At 39.9% G+C, this 22143-nt stretch overlaps 1 protein-coding gene across 1 annotated transcript in view; it reads right to left on the bottom strand.

Annotated features, from left to right (window-relative positions):
- LOC126416343 (odorant receptor Or2-like) overlaps positions 1–22143 on the bottom strand; it is a 505928-nt gene that overhangs the window by 292863 nt on the left and 190922 nt on the right. The window contains exon 6 of the mRNA XM_050084020.1: positions 8702–8863. Within this exon, the coding sequence (XP_049939977.1) occupies positions 8702–8863 (162 nt within the window). The remainder of the gene's footprint in view (positions 1–8701; positions 8864–22143) is intronic.

The raw sequence follows: 22143 nt of genomic DNA, 5'->3' as shown, positions 1-22143 counted from the left end.
TTGTCCAAGTTTCATCGAGCTATGTAACTTGGTGATGACATATGCAAAATTTCCTCTGATCCTAAAGCTTATCAGACCACTGTACATATTCTGTAAATTCTGTGTTGGCTTAGTATTGAAAATTCTTTCAATGGACGAGTCCATAGAAGTGTCACGACCATAGGGCACTTAGCAAACTTAATTTTCACCCTTAATTCTACAGGAGATGGTGATGACTACTTGCAACGCCTAAGCGTGACGCACTGGCAACTCAGTCACAATAAAGTAATAGCGAAAACTTGTGCTGGGTATGGGGTCGTTCTGCTGTTGGGATGTTTACTGCATCTGTGATAGACCAATAGACCTTTTTTAACTCTCGGAAGCAATCAGCCTGCAGTCAGATTATGACCTGAGATTCATTTTCAAAGTACAATGAAGAAACTCTACAATTTACATCATGTAGGATGAAGGTTGGTTACTTAGTTACATATTCCATAGATCATTCGAGAGACTCTTACATCGAAATGATGTGAAACGAAGCTGTTTAAAGGTTGTATACATGATTAGTGTTAACATTGATGAACACTTTTTCCTTTTACTGCCTCAATTGTTAAGCAGAAATTCGCCAGTGGAATGCAAGAAACTGTTCAGGAGAAATAATTTTAAATTAGCTTTAAAACTTCTTTATTAGCAATATCTAAAATAGTGTAGTTAGATTGCATGGCTCCTTGAGGAGTTACCTACATGACCTCCATGGGTGAACACCACGTATTATACGTAGTGTTCGCTTTTATGCACTCAGTACTTTGTTTCGAAGTTGTGAGGTACCCAAGAAAGTTATTCTGTAAGATATTATTAAGTAGAAAAATGCAAAAAGTTTCAGCACGTTGAAACGTTTATATGAAGAGCAAAAGTAGCAGAACTTCATTCTTTGAGAAGCTCAGTAATATACTTCTTCCACTTGAAATTTTCATCACTATGTACACCTGAGACGTTGAAGTAGTCCCACCTACTAACTGATACCTGCTCACATGCTAGATCAATTGTTCATATTATTCTATATTTTGTATACCTTTGAATGTAGTTTATCTATTCAAAATTTAGGGAGAATCTATTTTCAGAGAGCCACTCAATAATTATCAGAAAAATATCATTTACAAAGTCTTCTCTTGCTTCCTCCCTAATGGAATTTATTATAACACTAATATCATCGGCAAAATGTATATAAGAAGTAACAGTGGACCCCAAAATTGAACGCTGTGGGACTCCCTATATGATTTCACCCCAGCCATTAAAATGTTCTTCTTTTAAAATATTGTCTAAATCATTCAAGACAAACTTTTTCACTCTCTTTCTCAAGTATGATTCAAACCAACTATTTAAAAAGCCATCAATATGACGAAACTTGACTTTCTCTAAGAGAGTGTCATAATATATACAATTGAAGGCCTTAGACAGATCATAAGGCTTAACAGGTGGAGATAGATTATTATTTAAGACTAGCACTATTCGAAGGGTGAATGGATTAATAGCACTCTCAGTTGAGAAACATTTCAGGGATTCTTTCTGTGATATGTTAAGTACTTTATTTCCACGTAAGTGTGTGACTACTGTCGAGTACATTACCTTTTCAAACATTTTGGGAAAAAATGTCAGTCATGCAATGGGACGGTAATTGTTTAAGTCTGTATTGTCACCTTCCTTATGAAGTGGTTTAAGGATTGCACATTTTAACTTGTCTGGAAAAATTCCCTGTGCCAGTAAAGCATTGATTATATAACTAAGGACATTGGATGTTAACTTGGAATACTTTTCAAAATTCTGGCTGCAGTTGCATCAACCCCAACAAGAGCTTTTGTTTCTTACACTTTCTGTAAGCCCATTCTGTGAAGGATGTTGATGCTACCTCTATTTGCTTCAAGTTTTTGTGGAATAAGGTCATAATATATTTTCTTGCTTCTTCAACTGAGCCATCTATTCCTGTGCATGCTGCTTCATTTGGAAAGTGTTCTTAAAAGCATTTTCAACTTGTGATCTATCAATCACAACATGGTCATAAAGTTTAATTGTTGTGGAAACTTGTACAGTCACCTGCCCTATTTCCCATTTGACAATGTGTCATACGGTTTTAATCCTATTATCTCCATTATTTATTTCAGTTAGTCCATGCATACCTCTGGACTGTATAATGGCTTTACTTAAAATACTACAGTATTTGTTATAGTTTGCAAGTAATGACCGGTCTTCACTTACTATGGCCCTTACATAAATTTCCGTGTTCCTCCTACATGAGATTTTAATTCAATTAGTTATCCGTGACTGACTTGTCTTTTTACTGGATCATTTAGATAACTGTTTAGGAAAGCAACTCTGAAATAATAACACGAATTTACTAAGGAACGAATTTAATTAGATATTAGCATGTCCTTTTACATATATGTCGTCCCACATCACACATTTTAGTTTAATCTTAAGACACAGAACGTAGCAATAAGGGTAGCAGTGTACTGGACGCTGCATGAAAAGAACATAATATTGCATTAATAGGCCTCACTGCTTGGTAGAAACCTACCTCTGGGTTGCCAAATTGCAATTAATTTTGGATCACAATCAGATAGTCCATTAGCATGAATTGTATTAGCGTGGTGGCAGTGAAACAGCAGGTACCTTTTACGTAGAAGAATTACAGAGAGTCAGTCAACCAGATGTGGTTATCATTGAGCATGTCGGAAAATGGTGGCGGAATAAGGTCTTTGTTAAACGACATGGCTGCCTTTCATCGCACAACAGCTGGGCGTATAAGGCAATGACACCCTCGAATAGTGCAGTAGCAAAGAGTGTCTTGTGGAAGGCGCAGTTTAGATAATGGCAGTATTCTCGACATGCTACTGGTAAAATTATATATTTACTCATATCACTATAGCGGGATAGGAGCAAAGCTGGAGAACGAAATAGTATGTAGTGGTAAGGGGAGTAATGTACCGGATGGGAGCAATTCATGGCAGCATTTTCAGCTGATAAAGAAATGCATATCAAACTTAAAATGGTGTAGCGATAAAACTCTGAGAAGTAATAACGAATGGCTACTTGTAGCACATATTGGTAAAGGTCTTAGCGTTTTAGGCAATGATAGCAAACGGGGAGGCATATTAATCCAAGGTACAGGTTAACTGAAGTTTAAAAAAAGAATCAACAGCTATGTAACCCAGATTTTCATTCAATCAGAAGAAATAACTAAGTTGAAACAAACGAGTGAAGATATGCCTGACTTAAATGTGGACATACACAAGAAAGAGCACATATTTGCAAGCTTAAAGTGCCTTTTCCGATAGAGCCTATTGCAATCGAGATGATGTCAAGGTAACACGACATATACTTAGTGAAATTGATGAGGGAATAGCACTACAGACTTTCCCTACTTACCCTATTCTTTTGATGTCTGCATTGGAGTTTTATTTCTTGCATTTTTTGTGTTCTGTTTATGTAAATATTGTGCTATTTAGGCTGTTTTAGATTTCTTTTGAGGCACATGGCAGACAACTATTGTGACAAAAACACACTGGTGTAAAAAATAAAAGTAACGTAAATTCTGCAATGTTATGTTTGCTCTGCCATAAAAGGGTATAAACAGGTGATATTAAAGTAGAAACAGTGTAAAGAATACATCTGCAATATGCTTCACGGCAGACAAAAATGTTCTTAACAGATTTGCATACACATTCCTACAACTGGTTAGCGTGCTCAGTGTGGAGTGTGGCTACCTGTGGCAGGAATACAGCCCTGACAGTGATGAGTCATACTGTGGATGATATCGCCAGTCTCATGTTGAGACAACAACGCCCTTTCTTGCTGGAGAGTTGCTCGCAGGTCTTGGAGAGTGCTTGGTGAATGCTGACATGATCCAACCTGTCTCCCAAGTGCGCCCCAGACGTGCACTATGGGATTCAAAGCGGGAGAACAATCAGGCGACGCCATGCGTGTAATATCTTCCGTTTCCGTGAAAACATCAATCGCTCTCGCTCTGAGGTTGAACATTATCATACGAAGTCTGGGCCCGCACCATCTCGCACATGAGGTCCCAAGACCTTGTCACGATACCTGATAGTAGTCAAACCTTGCAGATTCACCCATACAGTTCCATGAGGAACAGTTCTTGTGGTCAACATCGTCCTTGCCAACAACATAAGGGATTCTCCTCGATACAGGTCTCTTTCCATAAAGTTTAGGTTCCGAAATCATATTCCACGTTCCCTCCAGATCCAAATGCGTCGAGAATCACTGTTGAGACGAAACTGGGATTCATATGGGAAATAAGCATCGGCTCACTGTTCGACCACCCAGGTGGTATGTTCCTTCTGCGAAGACATCAGAAGTACACACCCAGCAGGTCACTCTGCCGAAGCCTTCTGTACACCGATTGTCACAATGCAGCAAGTCCAGTGGATGCTGCGAGATCAGATGCCTAATGCTGTGCAGTACTAAGGCGGTGCTGTCTTGCCCTTACATCCGAATAACGGTCTTCTCTCTCCGATATCACACATGGTCGGTCATGCCATGGTCTTTGGGGTATTGCTTCGGTCTCTATAAATTGTTGCCACTTCCGAGAAACAATAGAACGATTCACGTTAAGCCATCAGGCCTCAGCAGTTTGCGGTTGTCCTGCTTCCATTCTTATTATCGCCCTCCACCTCAGAGAGTCTGGTCTGTGTCTTCTTTGTTCCATACTGCGCGTTCGATGACGCACTGCATACACTGTATACACTGCGATTGTGCATGTGAAACTACCCGGCAAACACTATCCCATTTGATAGATGCCCAGACGTCGTCATTATGTGGTTACCCGCTGATCAGAGAGCTCACGATTGTACGGAAATCCGTTGACAGTTTGTATGAATATACGGTTAATTAGACACAAGACGGTAAAATGGCGGTTCGTTGCTTTAATTTTGGACACCAGTGTTTGTATTGAGACCACTATAGTGAAAAATGAAGAAACTACGAGAGGACATGTATTCAGTATAGGTGATCTCATGTACAAAATCACATGAGAGCGAGGCACCCCATCCCCCTCAAAATCAAATAATCAGATACGAGTGATGCTGTACGTGCTTGTAGAGGAGAAAGTGGTCTGGAACTAAAGTCAGCCACTAAAAGAGAGAGAAGAAAAAATATAATAAAAATTGAAGTAAACCTATAATTAAGGACTCCCTTTAACAATAAGAGATAGAAGGAGAAAATACAGCAATCTGGACTCCACCCACACATATATATATATATATATATATATATATATATATATATATACATTAGGAGTTTTTGTGCGTCTATTTTTGATTAATACGTACCTATTTAAATTGAGTGCTTAATTAACTGTTATTATAGTCTCTACACATACTCAGACACATTAACATTGTCATTTAATAAAGTGATCTTGAAATCGATGAAAGTAAAGAGGAAGAGTAATAGGAGACAAAGAGAAATAGGTGCACCGAACAATAAAAGGCTTTTACCTGAAGTATAAGTAGTAAATGTATTTTTGGCAACTACAAAAAAAAAATGGTTCAAATGGCTCTGAGCACTACGGGACTCAACTTCTCAGGTCATTAGTCCCCTAGAACTTAGAACTAGTTAAACCTAACTAACCTAAGGACATCACACACATCCATGCCCGAGACAGGATTCGAACCTGCGACCGTAGCGGTCTCGCGGTTCCAGACTGCAGCGCCTAGAACCGCACGGCCACTTCGGCCGGCTGGCAAGTACAGAATGCCAGTTTTGTCACTCTTGTAACAATGAATGACGAGTTGTACCCTTTCACCACAAAACCTTTGATAATGAACATTATTATAAAACAATGTTTTATGAAACAACCAAAAATATATATACTTCTTTCTCCCCAAGTGGGAAATGCGACCTACAGGATCTCCGTGTGTTAACGCAGGAGAATCTAAGGGGCGAAATAAGAAGCAGTAGTTGACGCTGGGTATATGCAGCCACAGGGTACAATTTCCTCCTTAGAACTGACTGTGTTTTTGATCCCGCCAGCGCCCCTGTAGACTGCAGTTACCCTACGTGGGGCACCTCTGATGGTCACCTTTAGGTATATCGTAACATTCCTATCAGGCCTGTTTTAACCACGTTGTTGCTAATGCAACCTCGTGCAGATTCTTAGCTCAGCATGTATCCTATGCATGATTATACCGAAGGAGGGCCGTTGAGCCTAGGGGCACCCCTGCTCCAGCAATTCAGAAGCAGCAAGGCTCACCCCAACCCCAGCCAACTACGTGAAGGCGACAACTGCTACTGTTATTTACACCAGAGAAGGCAGAGAAGCCTCGCTCGTGACGACACAGGAACAGAGACGACCACACTTTACGTACTTCAGCGATACTTCAGCAAGTCTGTCTCGTGGGAGTGGCCAACCGTCCTCACCATCATTGGAGGAGATGGACATCAGATATCCTAGGCAATAAAACCCCATGGTTTCTCGAAAATGTCTCCGATGTAGGAGTTTAACTTCTCGCGTCTCGTCTCCCCACTGTTTGTACTGATAGCAACTGTACCTCCAGTATAGCCTGGAACATTTATGCATTTTCTCTGCCCTTTCTACGTATTTCTTGTATGGTTGTTAAAGAACAGTAATGGATTCCTCGAATGCATTTTCCCTGAAATTTCCTTGATGACTGAGACTAATGCACGTGTCCCTGCCATAGGACATTTAGCCATCTCAATTTTCAACGGTAACCTAACATGAGGTAGGTGCTGACCACTCTCAACGAGTAAAGGTGATGCACAGTAAATATTTATTTATTCGACTAATTTGCTGATATACTTAACCGGGCAACATTAGGGCCATCAGGCTCTTCCTCACATTTATCGAGGCACTATACATATTTTGATTTATATTAATGATGATAAGGGTAAGTTACGTCAAGAATGCAGCATTATAAACCGTTTCCTAGTAGCTGTAGCGCAGAGAAATGAAATTTAAGTACACTTTATTATATTCGTACCTGACTGAACCAACAGAGACAAGTTACAGGGAGGTAGTTTTAAAATAGGTTGGCCAGCAGTAATGGACGTGAGAGAATCGATGGAAGGGAGAGAAAGAGGATAAAACCAAATATTAAGAAGAAAGAAAAAAAGAATGTGACGTGCCTGGTTGGGAAATGAAGAAAGCATTAAGCATAACTGCGAGAATGCAGGAACATGTGCTATAGCGCCTACAGTATAAAAACTGGGAAAACTGGCCTCACGCGTTATTTTTTGGGGTCCGTTATGAGGGTGACAAAGGGTAGTGTTTCAGTTTCTTCTTAAAAGAAACAGATCATTCAACTGTGCGCATAGCTCAGGGTAGCTTTTCGAAAGTTACCCATAGTTCACAATTTTTAGGCTATGGAACACCGAAGTCTAAAGGCAATATTTGTCATCTCACTACATCCAGTGCTTGAAAGATGGCGGCTTTCTCAGATCACGCAGTCGTTCTAGGTGACGCGTCAAATACCGACTAATAAAAGACAATCCGACTCCAGCCGAGTTTTTGGGCCTCCAAAAGATAGTGAGAACGCGTTATTAACTGGCCATGTTGAGGGTCTGGGTGTGTATTTCAGTGCAGAAAACAGCTTCAAATCTCATATGAACACTCAACAGTTGTTTCAAAAGAAGTGTGTACTTCAACAAGATGCTACAGTTATATTAACCTGTCACTTAATATTCTGAACACTGATTTCATGTCTTGTGTACAAAATGAATAAATTAGAAACGCTAAGGCAAGAAATAGATTGGAACGTTCAGAGCCATCTTCTCTCATCATCTGTGCGACGAAATATGAAGCTCATGTTTTATAGGATTACAAGCTACAGTTACTAGTTAAATTATAATTCCATTCAATCCATCGATTTAGAGTTAGTCACTAGACAGTTTTATTTCAAGAAATCTGCATTAAACAGTTACGGGATAATTTTGCTTTTCGTGGTGGTGGTACCTCAACCATTTAACATAAACAAGACAAAGTGAAGGGGATAAACTAAGGGAATCCTAGCACATCAGAAGTTTGATAGCTGCAATAGCAGCGAAGGATGGACATAAGACGTATTGCCATCATGAAGTCTTTTCTCCGTGTATCATGTTTATTATTGACGGAATCGGTGTCAGCGGAGGAACCAGCCAGCCGTGCATTTGCAACATCAGTGCACAGTTGGACCGTTGCTCATTTCTGGCCATTCAGCTAACACCTTCAATGACGACTATAAGACCTTATGAAATTACAATGAAATCCAGACGATTAGAGGCTTATATGCGTTGAGATACATCAACGCCAGCAGTTGAAAATGTGTTCCCCGACCGGGACTCGAACCTGGTATCTCCTGTTTACATTGCAGACGCTCTGTCCGACTGAGCCATCGAGGACACTGAGGACATTGCGACTGCAGGGACTTATCTCTGGCACGCTCCCCGTGAGACCCACACTTCCAGCTTACTGTCTACACACTACAATTGTAGTGCCCCTGCCCACTGCGCTCTTTACTCGCGGTAGTCAATCTACCGATTCCCGTAAGAGTTTTACCAATGTGAGTGCCTCCGCACTGAAGAAGATGATTGGCCGGTAAGCCTTATCTGTATGAAGATGATTTCTGTCCTTTCGGACATTTCCGAAAGAACAGATATCATCTTTATATATATTCATGTAAGGTCTTATGGCTGCCCCTGAGGAAATACTTACTGATACGAAGGACTCTCTGGAGAGAGAGAAGAAGCCACCAGCAGTGATTCGTAGCGCCCGTTGAGCTCTGAGCATCAGAAGCAACAGCGACCGTTTGGTTGACGTCGGGCATTCCTGCATTGAAGTCACCGCGTCGTAAGCCGAGAGTGCCACTTTTTCGCTCTGAAAGAAATGAAAAGTAACACCAGTAGATAAACTGATAACACCTTTTTTCCGACACTATAACTTTTTTGCCTGCTACTAATGGCTATGAAATTACTGTTTTAAACAAAATGCAGCTTCTGTATTAAACGACAGGTGAAATTATAGATGAACGATGAAAAGTTCACTGACGACAGTTTAATGTTACCGTGTACCAAAAGATAACATATTGCCCGTTTCAGAACAGCACTTGTTTTAGCATGGTGGAATCCTGAAACAACTTCTCAACAAAATAAGCATTCCGTCCTATTACATTCACAAAGGAAGCGAAGATGGAATGTGTCCCTTGGTATGAACCGTAAATTCTAACATTCTATTACCCAACATACTATAATGTTTATAAAGTTGCCACGTCGTCATCCTCGAACACATGTTTACTAGGTTTACTCAACAGGATATCAGAAGAACAAAGCCGCCTTTCATTTATCAGAGATTTCCATTGAAGTTCCTTAATGTCTGTGTAATACTTTAGGATAGACTACAGTCATCCATGAATCCTACCATTGGGTCTGTTTATTCGTTCGAAATCTGTTCTATTTGCTACTTCATTAGTGTTTCAATTTTGGTGCAGTACTTTAGGCTGATGCCTGCGTGCAGTTTGCTTTACAGACAGTCTACACTTTCCTAAATTCCTTCTCGTACCTTGTGCTGTTGAGCTGTACGTTCCAAATGCACTACTGTGTCAATAAATCTTGTGTCAATTCATATTCCGTAAAAAGGTGTACTAAGTATTTTTTGGCATTGTATATGTTAATTCCTATGATGTTATATAATTCTTTAACCTGTGTACAGGTAAAGGAATCATTATCGATAGTTGTCAAACAATTGATGTATCGCCCCAGAAAATAAAAATCCAATTTCGGATCAATTTTCCAAATTGGGAGTCATAATTTCACAGACAAGCAGTGCTAATAGTCTTAAATGTGTCAACTAGGATTGGAAAATATGGACTTCGAAAGTCGGCAACAGATTCTCACGAGACAAAGTTGCAGCAAACTGCATGTTTTTGGCTCACTAGCCTATTTCGCGACTTATATGACACCGGTAAACAGCTTTTTTTTTTTTTTTTTTTTTAAACAGCACTGAAATTATTTTTCAGGATCCCCAGTTACCAGTGTAATGTAGGAGTTCCTGGCAGCTAATAAGCCTCACCATCGTTTTCTTTGATTCCTGTTGAGAAGGTGCTTAACAGAAATGTGTTTGTCAGTACAAACATTAAGCCGATTGCCCCACTTGGTGGCGTTCCTCGAAAATGGATCATATGACGATAAAAGGAATCAGTTTATCCCTTTTCGCTAGACAAGTACTAGTCTATATCGCCACATATCCGGCCCAATCATCAAAAAGTGGCTGAAGGAATTAAGCCAGATTATGATCAAAAACAAAAGTAATGTGTAATACTAAACAGAAAGTATTTCTGCTTCATTAATCCGCTTCCGTCTTTATCATTGACCATAACTTGTACATACCTCCGAAATGAGATCCTCCCCGTACCAGCAGTATACGAAGAGTACTGAGAGTTCGAAGACCAGGTAGCTGCCGATCTTACCGACTTCTTGCACACCATTAGACCTCTGAAAGAAAGAAAGCTCATCACTAACCGCTCGATTCTCTCCATCTACAACAACACAAACACAACCCCACTCTCCACAGGCATTAATCAGTCAACCGTATGGCACGTACTTACTTGTTACTTTGGTACAGCTCGGAACATTTTTTAGTGTAGGATCTCTGCAGCAATATGCCAATGTCCGTCTCTTGAGTACGGAATCAACAACAATGTCAGATATTAATGTCGTACCATGAGATGAAATTGAGACCTAAAGCTTCGTCACTTTTATTCTTGTAAAGAGTAAACGTCAACAAATACTCTTCTAATGAGTTGTTATTAATGAAAAATTGTTTACTGTTACAGAGCAGGTTGAGCTATCTTAATTAATTGAATCATGAACAGTTTAGCTCAACGAGTTTAAATGTATCAGAGTTGTGTTTCCGGTCACTGTTTTACCTCAGTGTTATTTTATGGTGATTACTTAAAATGTAAGTATGTGAGATTAAAAATATATATTTAGGAGAAAACTGTACAGCATCTGTTGGAGTTGGTGTATTGGAAATGATGGACACTCCGAGAAAAAAAATAGTGAATTTCTAGTAGACATATAAAATTTTGCCGGGAAACAACAGTTTATGTCTGGCACAAGTCACAGCTCGTACTAAAAGTGTTTCTGCAGTAAGCAGGATAAGCCTACATATCTCGGAGTGGATATATAAAGAAGAGATTCGCAATGTATGAATCCATGAGAAAATCCCAAACCCCAGCAGATGTCATTTACACTGGTCTATGCAGAAAAGTGACATTCGGGCTCAGTGGTAGCAGCAGGAAGCAGTAAAGCAGGTTAGCTTATGTTCACTTGTACAGGTTTCCCCAAATAAAAAGAGGAAGAGGAATATCACATACGCAGTTAAAGATGTATATCTACCACCTCGCCCGTTTCCTTGACACTAGCAGTGTCATATCTGAAAACTATGTATGTTCATATAGCCTACTAGCGGAAACAACATATGGTACTTAAATCATTACGGTACAAAATAAAGTAGAAAAGTTCTCACGTTTATTTTAAGTTTAATTTAAATTTGCAAATATTCTCCTGCAAATTTCTCAAATTACAATCAGCAATGTGCTACAACCTCCTACAAACAATTTTTCAATGATTTTGACATCATAATGTAAGGCTTTCGATAATCAACTGAACCTTGGGTGATGTAATTTTGGTCCAAAATGTACAATGGCGAATCAAATATTTCGTTCAAATGGACTTAGACTGACTCTGGTTATATAAATAAATCAGTTTTTCTCTGTTTCCTGCCTTCCATTCCCTTTTCCAAGGAGGCAGAATAGGTACATGGAGGGTGTAGGATCCTTTCGTGCCTTGTTCTACCTATCCTGAGTCTTTTTTCTGACCATTTAACACAGCCATATTTGAAAATGCCATCAACCGCCCAATTGTGTCTTCAGAAATGCAACAAACAAATAATTAACCTACAAAAATTTAATTCAAAATACAGCACAGAAACAATTAGGCTACAAAAATATACATAGCAAATTATACGCAATTTGCTGACAAAGACATTCACGAATTTTCTTCCCATATTTGGTATGCAGATGTAGCAGTGATAACACCAAGACTGGGCTAGATACACAAGATAGGGTTAAAGACAGAATAAGTCAGCACGAATTCAATACGGATCTCAAAGAATACGCTCACATGGTACCTTCCATCCATTTTTTCTATATCACTCTACATTCAAACTCTTAATTTCCTTAAAAATCTAGTAGTTTCTATATAATATGCCCGCTAACCTTCTAAAAATGTGTAAGATAGTGTATTTAAATTTGGAACTCCTTCCCGACAATACTTATGCAGTACGTGCTGGGACGCTTCTATACTCTCAACATAGATAGTCTGGATATGTCATAACATTTCTCGTTATCCAGGTGGTTGGGTTATTATGAGCGGTTAAGTATCATTGTATACAAAAGCAGCCACAAAGTCTACAAATATCATATGAGGATCTAGTTCGTCAAAGATGATGGCATGTGACGTCACAGTATGTAATGCAAATACACCTGCGTACAGCCCCGATTCAATCCAAGAAGAAACTCTGTTTCTTCGGCCCTATTCGACCAGGTGAATACAACATTTGATAAAGGACAGCAGTTCTCGGTTGCGAAAAGGAAGCTTAGGCTCTCTGATCCCTTGATAACGATATTGTCAAAGTACATAAAAGGCGTTAACGGAAAATGGATGACTCCAGACGATGGAATTCTCTATCAACTGAACTGTTAGGTTCATAATTTACCTTGGCAGTCTGAAAAAGCTGAAAGCAGAAGCACACCCCGACGGAGAGGCTTTGTCCCAGTAACATCCCGCCTAAACACTGCTCCAGCAGCTCAAAGTTCCTGCCAACATGTGAAGAACAACGATTCATCCTACAGGCATATTCTTATTAATAATGACTGTACAAGACATCAACATAAACTTAATCTTTAACAGAAAATGACTAAGAAACCATACGTCGTGTAGGCATTGACAGTGAATAAACATGTTCTAAAGAAACTGATATTCAGGATAAAATACATTTCTTCCATTGAGAGTACAAAATCATAGCTCGAAATCACCACACGAGAACACCGAAAATAAGTAAATTGTTCAAAAACCTTGCGAATATAGACGCCTGTCTCCGCCTTATGCTTTTACACTAAAAAGACAGATGGGACTACTTGTAACAAGACTATTAAACTGATGGACCTCACATAGAACGTCAGGCCGATGAAAGTTCAAAATTTTTTTCCTACGTCGTAGCGTGTCTCCAGTGTATGAACATCGCTGCTTGCAGACGAATGCGATATACGGCGACAGGCATCTAGTAATAAGTATCTCAAACAAAGGACCAGATATTGATAACCAGGGGAAAGTCAAGCACCTACTACGGCATCAGCAAGTGTTGCAGTAGAACATAAGTTCTGTAAAACAGTGTGTGTGTGTGTGTGTGTGTGTGTGTGTGTGTGTGTGTGCTAGATAGTTAATTGCTTTCTCTTGATACGATGCGGAACAAATCAGTTAGCTTTCGTGAGTACTTTTTAAATAAAAACTAAACTATTTTTTTAACATGCGTTTCATGTTTCTCTACACACTCTCTTTCTCTCTCCATCTCCCTCTCTCTTTCTACTTCCCTCTGTATCACGCATTCTCGCTCTCTCGTACATACATGTTAATTATAGGACCATATATTCAGAAATTGCTCAATGCAGCAGAAGGGACCAAGTAGGTATACTTTTGGTTTCTATTTGAACTTCATCGTCCATTAGATTCCTCACATCTCTGAGTCAACGGCTTTTATGATTTATGGCATTGTGTATTTCTGTGCCATGTTAAGGCTGAATTGTGCGCTGTTTAAGTGCAACTTCTTCATGTTTTAATCTCCAAATTCTGATATTTTCCGTAATACAACAGTTACAGAATTAGAAAGTGTAAGACCACGTATAACGTTTAACATGCATTTCAGTTCCTTATTGAAGCCAACTAGAAAGAATTTATATTTTGTTTCATTCATTCTAGTTTCCTCCTGCGCTATTTCTAATCGTTTGCTCAGACTTTGTGCCGTAAAGATATGCATAGACTGTGTGAGTTTGTTCACTTGCAAAATCTTTTAATAATTTTCAAGGAAACATCATTTACATAAACCAGTTTCAAGATGAAGTGAGCTTGAATTCAACACTTCCATTTTCCTCTTGGCTCTGCGATGGTCGATTATCTATCTATATGGTAAGAACAAGAGAGGAAGCAAATTCACCCCTGAGATATACCTGTAGAGCACATTAGCAGTTCAGTTGAAACTTTTTCGTTTACTACATTATTCCTTAGCTTGCTTAAAATGATACTATACTCTTTTAGTTAGATCAGCTGATAATTAGCGACAAACAAGAGTATCTGATAAAATATCTGAAATTTTGTAGGGAGATACAGTGTACTTCACAGTCATATGCTTCTGACAAGAACTGCCCATCTCACGACGCCAAAAGTGGTGTCAGAGCATGCGGACGATGGGGTAGTGGAAGCCGTGTCGTGCTGAAACCTACAGAGACATTGGTGACTCAGTTACAAAGGTTGGCGCTCAGAGGCGTATCTTTCGTTATTTAGGTTTGCTGTGTAAACAATAATAAGCGTCCTCAAATATGCAGCTAACGTTGCTGCACTGACAAGTTTAACAATAATTTCGAGAATGGTAAATTCAGAATCAGAAAGCAATGGCAAATTTCAGTTGATATTGATATCACTGGTGGACAGAATCAACCAATGAGAAGTAAGACGTGAGCGGGCAGGCGCCAATCAGTTAAGAGAACTCACTAGGCGTCTACCATTGGTTTCCGAAGCGATAAAGCGTGAATCCGTGTGTGATGTGTAATTTCACATAAGAAGGAAACACATTATCGAAAGTAGCCTTGTAAAACGTACAAGTGCGATCATACGTTAATTTTAAGATCGTGTGAAGCATTTTCTGTGACTTTTAAGGGTAACCGAAAAATGTTCGTTATTAATCGAGAACTTTGCTATGAACATTGTTAGACTGGCTCTAGATATCGTTTTGCTCGTTTGGGATTATATGAATCCAAGAGAATCAGGTGACTTACTATTATTCTGCGATTCTGATTTTAGTAACCATGAGACTTCCCCATTAGCCATTTCGTTGTGCACTGTTTATTGGATGAACGTTAGAGGCTGCGGAGAAAGAGCGGAAGGAACCATTCGGAACAAAGACAACGCGTCATCTTTACAACAGGTAGTCAAATTCCGTCCAGGTATGCCAGAACTAGGCATGCATATTACATTGAGAATACAGTGTGTATTTTGAATATGGAATCTCTTTTTGGTGGATAGTGTTACATTTAGAAAACCACTGTGTATTACACGAGGTTTACTTTTCGCATCCCTTGTATAAGAACATTACATTTTGCTCCCCTAACTGGGGAAACTGCCAGTAATCTGTGTTTAATCAGTATAGCAGGAAATGTTCCGGAAATGAACATTGCGTAAGGGAAATTACCGGTAAATTCTGAAAGATAGTTATTAGACAGTGATTATTTAAGGTGGGAGGAACCTTTTACAGGTCTCTGAGCCATTTAAATCGATTTATTGTGTTAGACTAAATCGAACAATGCATGATTGGATATAAATGTGAATTTTGTATTTTGTTGTGCACTGCTGTATATTGATACTGATTATAAAGATTCCGACGCGACTAGTGTTATTGTTATTTGCAACTAACAGCGAATGTTATGAGGGAAAATTACAGTTGAACTGCAGTTCTCAAACCGATTTCATGGAAATGATTATTAGCTATATTTACGAAGGAAAGGTTGAGATAATTTTTTGAGATTGGAGCGACGGTTAGTAAGGAAACAATTCAAAGAAAATATTTGAAGAAACAAAGTGTTATGTCGGTAGAAAGTATATGTGTTCGCACCATATCAATGGAAGATTGAGAGACTTTATGAACCATGAGCTGAATCAAATTGCCAAGCTGTCGATGTTGTGATGGCATGTGCCGTGAAGCGTGACGTGTGGAGGCGGCTTCTGCATCGGACAACATACGGGTCTACACGTGCAGCGACGGATTAGCGGCACGTGGAAGTTGTCTGGTCGGCAGATCTACAGTAGATCGGCGGGAGCGGCTCCAACACAGTGGCGGCGTGGGGGCGGCCGTGTGCGAGACTTCATGTGCTGCAGCCGGAGATGGCACTCAATCCACAGCTGTAAAGGGATCCCGCCCGTAAAACGAGTCAGAGCACGTCTCTACACATTCGGGAAAACACGGGGGGAGGAATTTTCTGTGATTAAGATCAAATGAGGCAGAAGGGATAGATAACTTTCGATCAGTATCTCTAAAACTATTGGGGAAAGTGGAAACGAAACGACTGTTCAAGTTGCTGTGTCGGATGTATAAGTCTGGTGACATACCATCTGACTTTCGGAAAAGCATCGTCCACACAATTCCGAAGACTGCAAGAGCTAACAAGTGCGAGAATTATCGTACAATCAGCTTAACATCTCATGCATCCAAGTTGCTCACAAGAATAATATACACAACAATGGAAATGAAAAATGAGGCTGCACTAGATGATGATCAGTGTAGCTTTAGGAAAGGTAAAGGCACGAGAGAGACAATTCTGACGTTGCGGTTAATAATGCAAGCAAGACTAATGATAAATGAAGACATGTTCATAGGATTTGTCGATCTTGAAAAAGCGTTCGGCAATGTAAAATGGTGCAAGATGTTTGAAATTCTGAAAAAAAGTAGGGGTAAGCTATAGGGAGAGACGGGTCATATATAATATGGACTACAGCCAAGAGGGAATAATAACAGCGGACGACCAAGAACGAAGTGCTCGTATTAAAATGGGTGTAAGACAAGGATATAGCCTTTTGCCCTTACTCTTCAATCTGTACATCGAGGACGTAATGATGGAAACAAAAGAAAGGTTCAGGAATTGAATTAAAATTCAAGGTGAAAGGGTATCATTGATTGCTATCTTGAGTGAACGTGAGGGAGAATTACATGATCTGCTTAGCGGAATTAACAGTCTAATGAGTACAGAGTATGGACAGAGTAAATCGAAGAAAGACGAAGGTAAAGAGAATTAGTAGAAATGAGAATAGCGATAAACTTAACATCAGGATTGATGGTCACAAAGTAGATGAATTTGAGGAATTCTACTACCTAGGCAGCAAAATAACCAATGACGGACGAAGCAAGTAGGACATCAAAAGCAGACTAGCAATGGCAAAAAGGGCATTCCTGGCCAAGAGAAATTTACTAAGATAAAAAAATAATTTGAGGAAGAAAATTCAGAGAATGTACGTTTGGAGTACAGCATTGTATGGTAGTGAAACATGAGCTGTGGGAAAACCGGAACAGAAGAGAACTGAAGCATTTGATATGTGGTGCTACAGACGGATAATGAAAATTAGGTGGACTGATAAAGTAAGGAATGGGGAGGTTCTGCGCGGAATCGGAGAAGACAGGAACATGTGGAAAACACTAATAAGGAGAAGGAACAGGATTATAGGACATCTGTTAAGACATGAGGGAATGATTTCCGTGGTACTAGAGGGAGCTGTAAAGGGCAAAAACTGTAGAGCAAGACAGAGACTGCATTCAGCAAATAATTGAGGACGTAGGTTGCAAGTGCTACTCTGAGATGTTAGCACAGTAGACGAATTCGTGGCGGGTCGTACCAAATCAGTCAGAAGACTGATGACCAAAAAATTAAATAAGAAAAGTAAGTTCTGCTTATATTCTTGTTAGAGAAAACAAATTTATATCGCAGTGTTAACTGAAGCCACCTTGCAATTTTATGATATAGAGTGTGTGTGTAAATTCCCAAACAAACATCTGCGACTTGTAGAGGGGAGTGATTAAATATTATTTTCAGTAAGAAACCATGTCGAGAGAAGTACTGTTCCCATCCGAAGACGGTTTAAAATCAGATCTTGAACTGATCCACTTCTGCTTGAGGAATTGAATCAGGTGTGACACAGTGCAGTTATTAGGTAACAATTCGAAGGGAAATGTATCGAAATATCCATTATGTGTTTACTTATTTCAAAACAAACAAAACAAACCAGCGCATTGGTCATAGCAACCACCAACGTTGTTATAAACGTCATCTTGTGTACGTTATGGCACTCCAGGACAAGCAACTCTTTCCTTCAGTACATGCGAATGCGTTACACATCATGATTTAAACCCTCGTGGAACGGATACAGTATGTTTCCGGGCATGGGTTCCTATTCAAAATATTATGCACTCACAACACTCTTACAAGTCGTAGAAGTTTGCAACGGGATTTTCCGAACAGCTCGTATAACTATGTTTTGTGAGTTATTGCCATAGCGGACATGGCCTTACGAGTTCTATTAATAACAGAATTGGTAATAAGGTCACCACCCAAGGAGATGTTTGTATTACGAAAGCAGTATTAATGATTTAATTTGCAGTGAAGATGGAAATTTATTTCGTTGAATTATCGTCTGTATGTAGAGTATGGGCGACTTTGTTTTGGCAAATAACCCTACTGTTATTTTGCACAGGGCAATGCATTTTTGATGGAAGGTGTTATGTTCATAAACCCACAATTTAGTATGCGAGGGGTACATTTCGTACGCCTTGTGTAACGATATCACAAGGAGTCGGTAAAATAGTTGAATGGTGTCTCATTTTACACTCGTACTATGTCACGTAACAATCGTCTGCCAAAATATTCACGGCTAGTAGTGTATTAAGCACGTGCACGTAATATGACACGTTATATACATATACATACATATATATATATATATATATATATATATATATATATATATCGTTATATTCCCGGGGCGAGCCACGGAAGTGACCTTTAAGAGCCGCATGCGGGCCGCGAGCTGTGAATTTGACATTTTCGGTCTAGAGCACCATGCGCAATGCTTATTCGTCGATTACTCGCAAAAGAGGTCCCAAAAAGGTCGACCCCTCCCTGTGGACTCCCTCTTGTCAGCTGTTATACGCCAAACTCCGAAATCACGTTAACAGAGAGGAAGTTTATTGTTTTTTGCTCGTGTAACTTAGTGTTTCATCATGGTAGTATTATTCAGTGAAAGCAGCGAATGTGATCACTAAAGAAATGCCTGAAATTGTGCCTGCGACCACAGTTGCTGCTTCTATTGTTATAAATTGGGACAACAACCAATAGCGATATTGTTCAAGACGTAACATAAAGGATGGACCCCTTATCCACAGACAAATTTTCAGGGGTTGTTCAGGGATACCTTCAGAGTATTTTGGTGTGTGAATGCAGTGGAAGAGCGACATAAGAACGCTATTCTTATCTGTCCACGCAGCGACGGCAACATCATCGCAGTGCAAAGTTTCGTCTGAAGGTTGCTGCATTACTCTGTGTTATGCGGTGTGTGGTATACATATTGGTTACTGCATATTACACGCTTTTTCACGTATGTGAACTCATTTTCAAAGAAACCAAGGCGACTGAGGTAAAAAAAAAATACATTACTACACTGCAATTAGACAGTGGATCGCTTGTACTAAAATACTCATTAGGTATCCCTTCAACAAGCTCGTACAGACTTCGAGTAGATTTGAAAAACGAAATAGTATCCAACCTGTTTTTGTCTTCAGATACGTGAAGGAGGGAATTAAATTAGGAAATGAGACACCTAAAGAAGTAGATGAGTTTTGCTATTTGGGGAGCAAAATAACTTGTGATGGCCGAAGTAGAAGGGATATAAAATGTACACTGCCAACGGAGCGAAAAGCGTTTCTGAAGAAGAGAAACATCGAGTATATATTTAAGTGTCAGAAAGTCGTTTTTGAAAGTTTCTGTATGGAGTGAAGCCATGTACGGAAGTGAAACATGGACGATAACTAGTTTAGACAAGAAGAGAATAGAAGATTTGAAAATGTGGTTCTACAGAACAATGCTGAAGATTAGATGGGAGGATCACGTAACTAATGAGGAGGTACTGAATAGAACTGGGGAGAAGAGGAATTTCTGGTACAACTTGACTAGAAGAAGGGATCGGTTGGTAGGACATGTTCTGAGGTATGAAGGGATCACCAATTTTGTGTTGGATGGGGGGCGGGGCTATGGCAGCGTGGAGGGTAAAAATCGTAGAGGAAGACGGAAGAGATGAATAAACTAAGCAGATTCAGAAGGATGTAGGTTGTAGTAGTTACTTGGAGATGAAGAAGCTTGTGCATGATAGGGTAGCATGGAGGGCTGCATCAAACCATTCTCTGGAGTGAAGACCACAATAACAACAGCACCTGAATGCTTCTTAAAGGTAAAGAACCTGCTGTCGAACAAATGTATCAATGGGTGCTAGTCGAAATTTTTAGACGCAATACAGTTTAAATATACTAAACCCTTAACTCGGATATACTGACGACTTGACGCATACAAAGTAAGTACTCTCTTAAAACAAAGTAGTTTTACATATTATTGTAGAATGTTCTCAAATAGTTTATCATCGACTGCAAGACACATCTGCAGTCGCCGCTGGAGAGATAGAAGAATAGATGAAAGTATATTTGGTGGTATTCCGTTGCATGCTGTGGCGTTTGACGGCGCATATCGTTTGCCGTAAAAGTGGCCTTCATGATAGATTTCGTTCAAAAATGGCTCTGAGCACTATGGGACTCAACTACTGGGGTCATTAGTCCCCTAGAACTTAGAACTAATTAAACCTAACTAACCCAAGGACATCACAAACATCCATGCCCGAGGCAGGATTCGAACGTGCGACCGTAGCGGTCTTGCGGTTCCAGACTGCAGCGCCTTTAACCGCACGGCCACTTCGGCCGGCATTGATTTCGTATTTTAGAATTCCCCATAGAAAGAAACCAAGACGAGTTAAATCAGCGAATCTGTCTGCCAATTATACTGCAGCATTGCGATCTATCCAACGATCAGTAAAGTTTTCGTTCAATATTTGCGCTGCAACATGCAAAGAGTGAGCCGAACAGCCGTCATTCGGGAATCACATACACTGCCGATTATCCATTTGTACCTCTTCTAGAAGAACAGGACTATATTCCCATTGAACACTCCTGGGATGAAGTAGGCTCAAAATGGGTCTGAGCACTATGGGACTTAACTTCTGAGGTCATCAGTCCCTTAGAACTTAGAACTACCTAAACCTAACTAACCTAACTACATCACACACACCCATGACCGAGGCAGGATTCGAACCTGCGGCCACAGCGGTCGAGCGGTTCCAGACTGTAGCGTCTAGAACCGCTCGGCCACTCTGGCCGGCGATGAATTAGGGACTCACAATGAAAATTCCTATGGTCCGCGCCATATGTCTACGCACCACCGCCGTCGGTGTATTACTTGACGAAGCCATCGTGGATTTTCAGCACAGTACTGCCCGTTACATAAATTTACATTACCGTAGTTCGTCAACGGTGCTTCGTACGTTAAGAACAGACGTTCAAAGACAGTTCGGTCTCCCAGGCGCTAAGTGACAAACAGACGGAACACTATTTGACGTTGAGAATCACGTCATCCGAGTGGTGGGGCAGATGTAAATTTGAAATTTAGGTCGACGCAAGATGCGCAAGACACTTATCTGTGTGATCACACATTCCTTGGCAGTACTTCTCATGCTACCGTGTGGATTGAAATGTGTCGTAGCCAGAACAACTTCTTCAGTCTCGATTCTTGTCCTCTTGCGGAAATGGAAAGTGCTCTTCATGTGCGGTTTTCACTGAATGAATTAGTAATTAGAGGCTCCTACTCCCTCCAATAAAGAGATTGTAATAATAAAAATTACATGTATTTTTTGTGCAAACATCCAAATTTAAGTGCCTCAATGTCTGCTGACTCTGACAAACTAAAAGTAGGGTACATTAGAATGTCATTGTTGTTTGCTGCAGGATTCTAGTGCGGGTCGTTTACAAGATATCGCAATTTGAAAAGTTTCGACACCAACACTTTATTGTGCCACTCATCCTGTGTAGTTCCTAGGTGCTATATTGTTATGCTTGCTTACAGATTGCACTGCGACTGCTAATTAGTTAGTGTGTGTGACAGTCCAAGCAGTAAGTCGTGAGTGGATGATGCTATTTATTTTCCAGTGTTGAGAAAACCGACATGCTGATTGTGTATGGCGAATGTA

This window comes from Schistocerca serialis, chromosome 8 (assembly GCF_023864345.2).
Source record: "Schistocerca serialis cubense isolate TAMUIC-IGC-003099 chromosome 8, iqSchSeri2.2, whole genome shotgun sequence".
Taxonomy (NCBI): domain Eukaryota; kingdom Metazoa; phylum Arthropoda; class Insecta; order Orthoptera; family Acrididae; genus Schistocerca; species Schistocerca serialis.
This window is presented reverse-complemented; position numbering and strand designations above follow the sequence as displayed.